At 43.5% G+C, this 13026-nt stretch overlaps 1 protein-coding gene across 1 annotated transcript in view; it reads right to left on the bottom strand.

Moving 5' to 3' along the window:
* CYP4V2 (cytochrome P450 family 4 subfamily V member 2) overlaps positions 1–12690 on the bottom strand; it is a 30972-nt gene extending 18282 nt beyond the window's left edge. The window contains exons 1-3 of the mRNA XM_083169273.1: positions 12341–12690; positions 5863–5975; positions 2633–2718 (exon numbers count right to left, since the gene is read on the bottom strand). Of these exons, the coding sequence (XP_083025399.1) occupies positions 2633–2718; positions 5863–5975; positions 12341–12536 (395 nt within the window). The 5' untranslated portion in view covers positions 12537–12690. The remainder of the gene's footprint in view (positions 1–2632; positions 2719–5862; positions 5976–12340) is intronic.
* Between the last annotated feature and the right edge of the window lie 336 nt (positions 12691–13026).

Genomic DNA, 13026 nt, shown 5'->3' with positions numbered 1-13026 from the left:
TGACCACAATTGTGGCCAAACAAAAACATTTCTTGATGGAGGCACAATTTTAAACAGTTTAGTATGATAAAAAAAGGGTACTTGTGTAATAGCTGGGCGCCCGATTTTTTGATTGTATGCCTTAACTTAAGGCATACAATCAGATGCAATGGACCCGATTTTTTCTGAAAAATCGGGTCGATTGTATCGCATGCAACCAAATCGCATGCAATGCGATCGACGCGATTTTTACATTGGATTCAATGTTAAATGGTCCCTGAGACCCGATTTTACATTGGGTCCAATGTTAAATTCCCCCCAGACCCCATTTTTTATTGTAGACCCACCCTGTTTATACCCCCACTATCCAAGTGGGCATGGAGTTGATTTTATACAGTGTGGCGAGCGCAGCGAGCCACCGAGCCCGAAGCGTGGCGAGCGCACGCGAATTACTTAACATGTATTCTACATCCGCTCGCCACGCTTCGTGCTCGCTGCGCTCGCCACACCATATAAAATCGACTCCATGCCCACTTGGATTTAACATTGGACCCAATGTAAAATCGGGTCTCAGGGACCATTTAACATTGAATCCAATGTAAAAATCGCGTCGATCGCATCGCATGCGATGCGATCGACCCGATTTTTCTGACCCGATCAAAAAATTGCCCAGATATTACACAAGTACCAAAAAAAGTGTAAACCATAACTTTTAATTCACTTTGCTAAAATAGTGGTGTCAGTTAAGTCAAGGTAACGCATCAAATTAGCCTACAATGAGGTTCAGTAATTAAAGCATTAACAAGGTCATTTAAAACATAAATACACTCGTGGCACATATATCACAAATTATAATTCAACGCTCAAATTTTTTGTAGTGCCGACAGTTTAATGTGCTTAGCATTAGTGAATTCGATACCCCAAAATATGTAATTAACTCTTCATAAAATTATCAGTCCCCGAGATGACAGTATTGACAACAGTATAAATATAAAGTACTTCATAGCAAATCTGTAAGTCATATGCTTGTGTCCTCAGGATCCCCCCCCCCCCCACACACACACAGCGCATGTGTTGCAGGTATCCTCACAGAATCACAGGTGAAATAATTAGCTCCTGAGACCTGTGGATCTTTTGAAATGTGTCAGTCAGTAATGAGTGCACCTGACAGGTTACCTGGAAAACCTGAATTGTGTGGGGTGGGGTCCTAACTACTGAGTTTGAGAACCCCTGCACTACAGAATATCTTAAACAAATTTGTCACTGACTATATGTCGTTATAACAATTTCTTAAAATTGTCTAGTGTGTACCCATTACACTGTTAGTGATACACTCTACCTAGGGTTGCCAGCGACATCTCCAGTGGTTTGTACATGAAGCTTAATTGGAGGATGTCGCTAGCCATATGAATGCAGCATGGTCCCAAAACCCATCCCTGCCGGCATCGGCAAGTTACTTATCAGTGCTGGAATAACCGTCAGATCCTGTTGCTTATGAGGTCGCTGGGTACACACATCATGTAGTGTGTACTCACCATTAAGCAAATGTACCATTTTTGCACATGTGCTGTGCAGTCACATGACTCACATCTTATTATATCAGATGCCGATCTACCAGGTGCATTATGGGAGAAAGCATTAAGAAATCATTCTCTCCCCCCTTCTTTTAAATAACTTCCAGCTGAAAAGAGCACATGAAGCCATCTTCATATGGCCCTATGATAAGTTTCAGATATTGGACCAAACTTCTATCTCACCGTTAAACTGCATAAGTTCCCCGACCCCATATTACACTATGGGGCTGGGACTTTCACACAACATGAAGTGAAACAGAGGAGATCTGTCTGTGGCTCCGCTGTTTCTGTTTTTTGTAAGTAGAAAGAACCTTTTCCTCTTTAAAGCAGAACAAATTTATAGCACTTTCATACAAAGATACAATATATAGGTATATATTCAATTAGTGTCAGGTCCATTCTGACATTTATGTGGTGGAATGGATCTGACACTACCTATTCAATCAGCTGGCAAATCCGAATGTCTGATATGGCCGCTGCTGCTCACCCGGCCATTGTCGGAACCGGGTGAGCGACAGAGGCGGCGTGAGGCAGCCAGGAGGTGTACAGGAGGTAGCTGAAGGTGCCCTCTTCGCCAGGTGATCCCGGCCCGGCGGCGGGACAGGTAAAGGACACGGTTAGGCTGGCAGGAGGACAGCATGGATTAAACTGCTGCTGCTCACCCTGCGTCAATACAACTCTTTTTAATGTCGGATTGAGTGCTGGAAACAGGACCAAAATCTGCCGGATTTCTGACAATCCCCCCAATCCACCTGGTTTCCGACAGGTCGGAGCATTCCGACATATCAGAAAAAAAACAGCCCTTTTGAATAGGTCGGAACCCTTTCCGACCTATTCAAGTCGGAAACTGCCGTCATTCTGATAATATGGCAGTTCCGACTGCAATTGAATATACCCCATAGTGAGGAGATAGGAAATGTTTACATGAATTCACATACTGAATAATGAATTTTTTTAGAAAACATCTATGAAATAGTAAGGGCAGCTTCTCATTGGTTCCAAATTTATAGGACCTATAAATTAAGGGAAACAGACACAATTACTATAATCAATATTATACAAGAAATATATATCTTTACCTTGTTAAAAGCCCCAATCCAAGCCAAGGATGAAGGAATTTATAGGCAAATGATTTGTCCATGTGCTTTGATGTGCTCAGTATAGGCTAGAATAGAGAAAGTCGCCCACATGAGCAGTAAAGTCATGTTTCACCAGTACTTACCATCAGCATCAGACAGGTAAATGAATGGCAATTATATTATACTGTAAGTTCTACTTTATTCTACTGTATTATAAAATCCTCATTAAATTAAAAATAAACCTAAAATCACCATATAATAAACATGTCCAATTGTAAAGCGCAATGGAATATGCTGCGCTATATAAGAAACTGTAAATAAATAAATAAATGTTTTCCATTTAGTGTGACTTACAAACCACTGTATATAGTATCTTTCGCATACACCTTTGCAGCCTAACCCCAAACCCCTCCCCCCTCTAAGTGCCTAATTATCTTGCCCTGCAGCCTAACCCCCCCCCCCCCCCCCCCCCCCCCCCGTAGCCTAACTTTAATGCCCTGTACACATGCATCGATTTTTCCCAATTTTCAATTCGAATCGAATACTAAACGAAATCGAATGGTTTTGTGTCACTTTCGATCTGCATTCCATTCGATGCGCGCTCCCGTTTTCACAAAATCGAACAGAAAAATCTACTGTGGAGCCAAGGAAATATCAAATTCGATCTAGTAAATTGAATGTGTACAATGTACCATGAATGTGTATCGAATTCGATTATCTAATGTAAAAGTACAGCTCGAATGCCAAATCGAATGGAAAGATCTAATGCCAGATCTAATAGAAAATCGAATCTAACATCAAACCAAAAGCAAATCGATGTGTGTGTACAGGGCTTGAGTCCCCCCACAAGTGCATAAAACTAAAACCCCTTATCCCCAGCGTATCGCTAAACCATGCAGGTTCCTCACCATTCGGCACCCCAGCAAGATTCCAATTAATGTTGGGATGTCGGTGTCGGTATAGTTCCCATTTGCAGGGATGCTGGACGTATCCCGTTATTAGTTACTGTATACTATTATATACACAGCCTAATGCTGTACTCAAATGGATTTATAGCTACACATCAATTTCTATTACTTTTATGTCAATGTTACATATACGCCGTCACTGGAGTATATCTACCCTAAATCAGTATTTATCAATGTGCGTGCTTAAAATCATGTAGCTATAGATAAAAGAAAACCTTTGTACTTTAATAAATTTATGCTGCTTTATAACAATTCCTTCACTGGGTATAAAGTCCACTAATTAATAGTTAAATGATTTACACTCCCCCATTATCAATAGTCCAGCAACAATACATATAAACAGTTCAATTAGGGATGCAATTAGTTATTTTTAGCATGGTTCATTTTACTGATATGATTTTACTGTTATAAGTATTATAGCGTGTGCTACAGATACTGTAGTCTGTGTTTTCTTTTACGAATTGTTTCATTACTAGGACTTTGTATCTTGGCATGGCCAAGCACATTCTGTACAAATGGTACTGAGTGGTACACACTGTACATCTTTCATTAATTTCTTTACAGACCACATAAACAGTATTAAACTATGACAAATATGTACCTACAAGTATCCATATGCCGCCACTCTCTTTCAATTTCAGGACTGTATAGGAGCAATATGCTTTACATGCAAAAAGCAGAAAAAATACGGTACTTATATGTTAGTTAAGCGCCCACTAAGCTATTTGCTTAGTTTTCCCCATCCCCTCGCAGGGCTCGCTACGCTCACCACACTTCGGGCTCGGTGGCTCGCTGCGCTCGCCACACTATATAAAATCAACTCCACGCCAACATGTAAAAAACAGTGCAGTGTATACAATAAATGTATTATTTAAATGGTACTTATGTAGTATCTGGGCTGACGATTTTTTGATTGTATGCCTTAACTAACTAAAGGCATACAATCAGTGCGATGCGATATGAGTCCATTTTAACATGGAATTCAATGGGAAAAAAGGGGTCCTTTTCATACCCCTACTATCCAAGTGGGCATGGAGTTGGATATAAACCTGTGGCGAGCGTAGCGAGCCACCGAGCCCGAAGCGTGGCGAGGGGACGGTATTCTGTGTCCCCTCGCGGGGCTCGCCACGCTTCGGGCTTGGTGGCTCGCTACGCTCGCCACAGGTTTATATCCAACTCCATGCCCACTTGGATAGTAGGGGTATGAAAAGGACCCCTTTTTCCCATTGAATTCCATGTTAAAATGGACTCAGTCCATTTTAACATTGAATCCTATGGAAAAATCGGGTCATCGCATCGCATCGCATGCGATATGGTCATATGCGATGCGATGCGATGGACCCGATTTCAAAATCGGCAGCCCAGATACTACATAAGTACCATTTAAATATATAAAACAATTAACCTACATGTCTTCTGTGAAGTTCAGATAAAAACAGGGGAGGGGGATACACCGGGGGAGGCGGAGTTGCTGCAGTGCTGGTGGGCGGTCTCACAACTGTGCCCCCCTTTCCCAAAATGCCGCAACTTTCCTGATCCCCCTGACCCCAGGCTGCTCAGTCTTCCTGCAGCTACGGGTGAGTGATCCTTTCACGAATGTCTCCTTGTGTAGCTCAGCTGGAGAAGATTGATGTGTTTCTGAATGTGATGTAACCTTATTCAGGGTCATACGCTCGCATGCGAATTCGCACGCGAGCGCAAAAGTTTTTGAAGTGCGCATGCGCCGGGTGCGTGCATCCATGGCGAACAGATTGTTTGTATGTAATAACCCAACATTGCGGGCCATGGGACTCTCTGGGCGTTCCCATGAAAAGGCTGGGCGTTCCCATGGAAATCACCCGGTGACATGAGTGCCAGGGGCGGGTAGCTGATATTTCTGGGTGTTGTCGGCCCTGCTACCACACCCCCCATCCCCACAGTCACATCAACCCACCAGGAATCTTCCCATTGATTTCTATTGACAGTCCGGCCCTGGGTGTTTGTTTTCGATCCGATCTGGCATTTGATTAATTACTTTTCAATTTCCACTAAACATGAACCCGCATTGGGGTTGGATCTGCATCGAATGCTGCTAAAAGCATTCGATTTCAATTCGATTTTACTTCTATAAGCAAAATCGAATAGAAAAATAGTGCACTTCGCATGTACAGTACCCTCTATTACACTAGCCAGTTCCTCCCTGCACGGCGTTCATATAACATATACTTTGTATTAAAGGGTTATGGGAAATATATGCATGCACAGAGCAGGCAAGCTACTCACCTCCACAGTTTCTGCATGATATAATATTAAGAAGGGCATAGGACCAAGCCATAGTTTGATCAGCGGAAGGTTTCTCAGTAGCTCAGTGAATTCAACAATTTGTTTAAAGAAATCTGGAAAGAAAAAGTTTTATGTATGTAAGGAATGTAAATCCCAAAGCAATGAGCACAACTCTGACTAGATCTTCCAGGTTTTATGGAGATTGGTAGGTTAGTGAAGCGACCAATCTCTGTTCTAGTTCTGTTGGATCCCCGGGGTAAGTCCTTAAGTGGAGTCAAGAGTCAACCAGCGTCTTTAGTGAAGCATCCAAAACTGCCCTCCAGCTTTTGTTTACACAAAAGTATAAACATGAACCTGAGAATTTGTATTGACATCTATGCAACTATCGGGGGATGGTGGATTTGTTCAGGACAGGTACTTGTTTCCTAGCAGGGCGCCCAAATTTCCTACGTATGCGATGCGATGTGCGATCTCAGTAATTTAGTTAATTTATTCACTACACCCTGAGTGAAACCGCATCGCATGGCCCTTTTTTTGTGGCGTGAGATGTGAGATGAGATATGTGATCTCAGTAGTTCATATGGTAAAACACCTAAAACACCACCACTCTCCACGTCACCCGAAGCTTGGCGAGCGCAGTGGAACGCGTCCTCCGACCTTTTCATACCCCCACTATCCACGTCGGTGTGGAGCTGATTTTATATAGTGTGGCGAGCGCAGCGAGGCGAGCGGCCACGGAATACATGTAAAGTAATCCGCGTAAGCTCGCCACACTTCGGGCTCGGTGGCTCGCCACACTATATAAAATCAACACACCAACGTGGATAGTGGGGGTATGAAAAGGTCGGAGGACACATTCTGCCGCCGCTCGCCACGCTTCGGGTTGACGTGGAGAGTGGTGGTGTTTTAGATGTTTTACCATATGAACTACTGAGATCGCATATCATCTCACATCTCATTTCACGCCACACAAAAGGGCCATGCGATGCGATGTGCGATACGATTTCACTCAGGGTGCAGTGAATAAATTAACTAATCTAACTACTGAGATCGCATCGCACATCGCATCGCAAGGCACAAAAAGCCATGCGATGTGCGATGTGATTTCACTATAGCAAATAGCTTAGTGGGCGCCCTGCTAGGAAACAAGTACCGAAACCTATTTAATCCGTAACTCAGGACAGAATTAACATATAGAGAAAACTGGGGAAAAAAGTGTATTGATGTAATATGTATATGGCTTTTCTGTTGTTATTGTTCTAGTCCCCATCCACTAGTGCGATATGGCCACTTTTTATGCGATTTGCATGTCATTTTCATTTGAATTTGTGTTCCGTTGCGCCTTGTAATCGCAGATCCTGCGGGCTGCAATGAATATTTGTCTCAGCCCATAGCCCTGGCTAGGATCACATACAATACATCGTATGCAAAAAGACACCATACAATGTATCATATGCGATCCTGCAGACCGGCAGCTGCCAGGTGAGTTGGCGGGGTATCGCATGCGAGGTTCCATGGAACTAGAAGCTCAAACATGCCAGGCTCACTGGTAGAGCAAAACGTGGTCATTATTCACAGTTGTAACTGAGTTGCCACGATGATAAAAAGAATAAAGTGTTTGGTTAATAAATAGGCCCCCGAGAGCTCTCATGGACGTCCTTGTTAGCAATACAAGCCTGCAGTTTGCACACAGCCACTTGTAATATATAATCAGCCAGGGCTTGAAGAGCTTATTGCAAAATGATATGGCCACAGAGTGGTACTTCAGTGCTGGCAAGAGAAGAGCTGTTGTGTGACGTCATTGTGTATTATTATCTTTGTTTATATGGTGCGAAAGGATAAGACATACAATATAGAGCACTAGAACACAATATTGTACAGACAAGAGAACTTTACATATATAAAAACAAAATGCGACAAGAAAGCACTTCTAGTGTAATGATTTCAGAAATGATAGGATTCTTTCTGTAGTATTAACTGTACTTTAGAGTACGCTTAATACATGATCAAGTAGCCTTTTCAAAACCACTAAGCCATATAAGCATCTTGTGGTGTTGTGTTTATGCTTAGTCTTTATATCCCTTGCTTATTGGATCCCATAGGAGAAGTCAGTATTATTAAACTACATAGACTTTGAATATTTCAAGCACAGTGCGTACTGCATAACTTTACATTTAAACAAAATTACATAATTGCAGTGCTCTGAATAATTACATAAGCCCAAGGCAGACCTGGATTAACATCTATTTGACTTTATCTTTTGTATCTAAACTATCACGACTATAGCGTACAAATTGATATTGTTAGATACTTTCTTTTATTATACAATGATATTAAAATATAAAAGGAATGATTATATATATATATATATATATATATATATATATATCTCATGTCCTTCTTTTTTACCAACTGACATATGTTTTATGTATATATATTTTTTTATCGATTTGTAAATCACACGGATTTGTTATGATTCACAGTATGAACCTGCTTTGTATCAATCTGCTTTCAATGCCTCTGATGAAGTCAAGCTGTTGACGAAACACTTTGGACCATTAACATCTTCATTAAAAATAATTTTATATACTATTATATATTGAATTTTACCTTGTGTTTATTATATTGGATGATTTTATATTATTTGTACTGTGTAAACCTAGGCGCACCCTGAACCTCTCTTCTATTTCTATATATATATATAGATAGATAGATAGATAGATAGATATTTACACACAGTAGATTTATTACATTACTAACACTGAGGAGGTCATGGTGGAAAATTTGTCTACTATTTTGTGTTTCTTATATCATCCTTCCTCTTTCTCTCTCTAAATTGGGTGTGGTATAACACCCCGACAGTCGGGATTCTGACCGTCATTAGCCCGACATCGGAATCCCTACTGCCCGGACTCAGACAGTGGGGTTGAGCGCAACGAATCCCCTTGCGGGCTCGCTGCGCTTGCCACGCTACGGACACAGTGACTTACTGCGCTCGCCACCTATTTTATTCTCCCTCTATGGGGGTAGTGGCCCCCCACGAGGGAGAAAACCCGCTGCCCGTGTATCAGGTTTTTAGCAGTCGGGATTCCGACGTCGGGGTAATGACTGTTGGAATCCGGACTTACGGCGTGTCCTCCAGCACCCCTTTATATCTGTCTCTCTCTTTCTCTGTGTTGCTATGTTTGATTCTGGGTGACAGCTACAGTTAATTAAAGCATGACATCAATTTTAATATATATATAGGTGTGGATGGTAGTGGCTCATAGCAACCTTTTTGATTTCTGCTCCTTATGGCCTTATACCTCGTACTTATCTATTTTCATGTATCCTAATATGTGTTTATTATGGCTCTATAGCAATCATAGATTTCTCTTAATATATGCTTCAGTTATTTATTGAGTGATGTTAGAAAAGAGGTGGGGCTATTACCTTCGACCTGATAGGGCCTATACACAGGGAGATGTGGTTATGAGCACTGTAGCGTTGTGACGCTGAGTGATCTGTCAGGGCCAGTGTTCTCCGGTGAGAACACTGGCCCTGACCAATTAATATCCAGCGTGCTGAATATTAATCGCCAGACGATATAGACGCGTGGGGCCTCACAGAGTGATCTACAGTAGGGGCATTTTCTAAGTGATCTGGTGAGATCACTTAGAAAATGCCTGTATATCGCTACATGTATATGCCCCTTAAGAAATGTGCTTTGCGATGATGATTGTACCATATGTGTTTATCTTTTTCCTATGCAAGATCATGTCATCAATAGGATAATGTATACTGCACAGGTATAGGGTTACCCTTCTAAGATCCCAAATGTATTTACACTGTTAGTTAGCAGTGCACTTACTGTACCTTTATTGTGCCCTATTTAATAATGCCATTTTATTCTTAACACTCAAAGCAGATGCTTGAAAAGCGAACAGACCCCCATATCCACAAGAGTGGTCCCGTGTGAATGGACACAATCATGTCCATCATTACCTACTGTGTACGGCACGGCTTTTGCCCGTGCAGTGTTTTGCCATCAGGCAGGAGCCGGAGCGTGTGAAAGGGGCCTATCGGGGCCTACATAGGGGGAGGTTTTTACCAATTTTCTAAGCAATCTGACTAGATCGCTTACAAAGTAAGCACAAATCGCTGTGTGTGTAGGGCCCCCGGCAACGGTGATGTATGGTCCCGGGCATCAAAATCGTCTGACTAGATTTATACTGCATGCAGTATAAATCTTGTCATTGCCTGTGTTCTATCTATTAAGAACACAGGCAATCATAGATGGCTCAGCACACACCATACGCTGGTGTATACTTACCTAGCTTAATTGTCTCCTATCTGAGAGAAGCCTGGAGATGAGACTCCTCGCAGCTCTCCTGGGTGCGGGGCTTGCCAACATTAAGCCCCGTCCCCATTCCTGTAAATGCCGCGATTCACGGCTCTTCTGGGAGGGGGCGGTACTAAATGATGCGATTTGCATAATTTTAGCCCCTCCCCAAAGTGCTGCGAATGCGGGTATTTGACTGGCAGAGGGAGAGGGTGTGGGGCTCTGCTAAATGCGGGAGGCTTGCCCACCCTTCCGGGGGGCTGGGAGGGGAACCCGATTTTTGTGTGCTGAGCGATCTGTGCTGAGCGATCTGAGCTTAACAAGATTGCACTGCACACTACTACTGTCATCCCATATGTAGGCCCCATTACTCATTCAGGCTGAGGACCTGCACACCACTTGATAAATAAGTAGAGTGAAAAGAGGAATGAACTGACATGGACTAGCAATGGTTCAGCCCATTGTAACCTATAAACAACAGTCGTGTAATCAATTGTAACCTATGGGCTACACACCCCCCAAGCACCCGGTAGAGTAGATTGCAGAATTTTTACATCCTGCATAAATTGTGCAAACCTGTCACCCTTAAGCTCATACACTACCCAATTTTTTAAAGGATATTGCTTAGAAGGGCCCTATCATTCTGTGTATGCACAATATCATCCACACCACAAAAGACTGTCTAGTGTGTGCCGGGTATAGGTGCCGATTTATGTTTTTGCTGGTGGGTGCTGAAGCCAAAAATATAGGGGAGTGGCTTCATGGAGAATTGGTGCGGCCACAAAATAATACCAATATATATTATGCAACACAGTTGTCTCCCAATATTCAAATTACAGCAGCAGAGTTCCCCTTTTTAAACATTAAGGCCAAATACATAAATGCCCCCATGGTGCCAAATACATAAATGCCCCCACAGTGCCAAATACATAAATGCCCCCACTGTGCAGGTACATAAATGCCCCCACAGTACCTGTGCTGGGGACGAGTGGGGGAGTGCAGTGGGACACGGGCGGGTGGGCCGCTGCTGAGCTACTCAGTCAGTGCGCGCTATGCGGCGCAGGACTCTGACTTCAGATGCTGGAACCACACAACATGCACAGAGCATGCACAGGCTGGCCAGCCCAACATCCGCATATTACTCTGTGGACGGAATACACTCTTCCCACCATCCCGTCATACTATCTCCCAGGTGGCGGGTCCGGCGATGAGGGTGCAGCAGCCGCAAATTAGCAAGTTAATACATCGGCCCAGCAGCCCGTGGGTGCCCATCAATTTCCATGGGGCCCTTGAGCACCCACAGAATCGGCGCCTATGGTGCCGGGCATAAAAATCAGTTATGTGGCTAGAATTGTCTACATACTTTATAACTGGCAGCCACCAGTACTGGTTTTGCCTATCACTTTGACCATAAATAATCTGCCAAACAAAACATGGGGGCGGAGCTTCACATGTGTCGGGGGCAGATCTATGCTCCGTGTCCCAGCACTTTGAAAAAAACAAAACATGGGTTCTGCTGTGTCATCGATAGAGGGAAACCACCGGGTTCTCCCCCATCGATGGCCAAACATCGGCCATAAATCAATGGCCATCCCTAGTAGGCAGAACCACTGCAGTATATCATGGAGAGTGCAACACTATTTTAAATACCTCAGACAACTGGTCAAAAGTGACAGAAACATTTAATTAGCTATAGGACCTTATGCCCTGCACAACCAGCACCTCTGCAATCTGGGCCCGGCTATTAAACATAATCATGTTTACAAAACTGTCAAAGTTGAAATACTTCACTTCAATACTGTAACCACATGAAATGACATCAAATAAATAGAATCATTGGCCACTGTCCTGGGAGAGTGCAACCTACAGGGCTTTATAACGCAGGTTTCACCTGTATATAACTTTGTTATCTGTGTAGTACTGTATGTGCTCCATTGTATGGTAACACATTCTATGTCAGTATTTAATGATGATTCTCCTCCACAGAAGCCATAACTGTCCATCATCATTCCTGTCCATGGAATGTTACCATACACTGGAGGAGTGCAATCATCTTTCTTACAATTGCAGTGCAGTCATTTGTGTAGTGCTGTGTGACTGCTACAGGGCTATGTGTCCCACAACTTTCATATACTCTATATACTGTGTATACTGTACCTCCCCCGTTAGGTTTTAGGTGCAGTGCGTCCCCCACCAGAGGGTAATTGGGCCCCACTCCTGGAATTGGCTTCATTACTTTCCATTTCCGAAAGTAGTCAGTCAGGAACGGGAGGGTGGAGAATAACAGTGCGCTCAGCAGGACAATGGCTGCAGTAACCCAGACCAGCAAATGCACATCTCCCTTCAGATCCATGTGCTCCTGTATAGCGCGCCGCAGCGGCAGGGGAGGATTGCAGATGGTGACAGTGGGTGACAGTGGTTGGGTGTGCCCGTGTGTGCTCCCTCTGCTGCTGCTGCTGCTGCTGCCGCTGCCTCCTCCTGTCTGTTGTTGTTACCAGCAGCAGCTGCCTGAGCTTCCTCATTGTCATCCATCCACAGCCATAGGGGCGGGCTGGTAAAGTGTACACCTCTGGGCTCATGTTACTGCTGCCTGTGCTTTAGTTTATACTTTACACTGAAGGACTTCTCTAGCTCTGCTACACTTGTATTACTGAGCTATTCTACCGACGCCCAATGCTGGGTTTCCTACACAGATCATTATATAATGGTGTGTGCACACGGTCCATAGGCTTGCTATTCGATCCTGATCGAATTGCACGGCAAGCCACCCAACATGCATGCGATTTGGACTATATAGTGCAGATCTGCACTATACAGTCATCGCTGCCCTGTCTATCTGGGTT

The sequence above is a fragment of the Crinia signifera genome, chromosome 1 (genome assembly GCF_055691185.1).
Source record: "Crinia signifera chromosome 1, ASM5569118v1, whole genome shotgun sequence".
In the NCBI taxonomy this organism is placed as follows: Eukaryota; Metazoa; Chordata; class Amphibia; order Anura; family Myobatrachidae; genus Crinia; species Crinia signifera.
The sequence above is the reverse complement of the archived record's forward strand: the minus strand, read 5'-3'. Positions and strand labels throughout refer to the sequence as shown.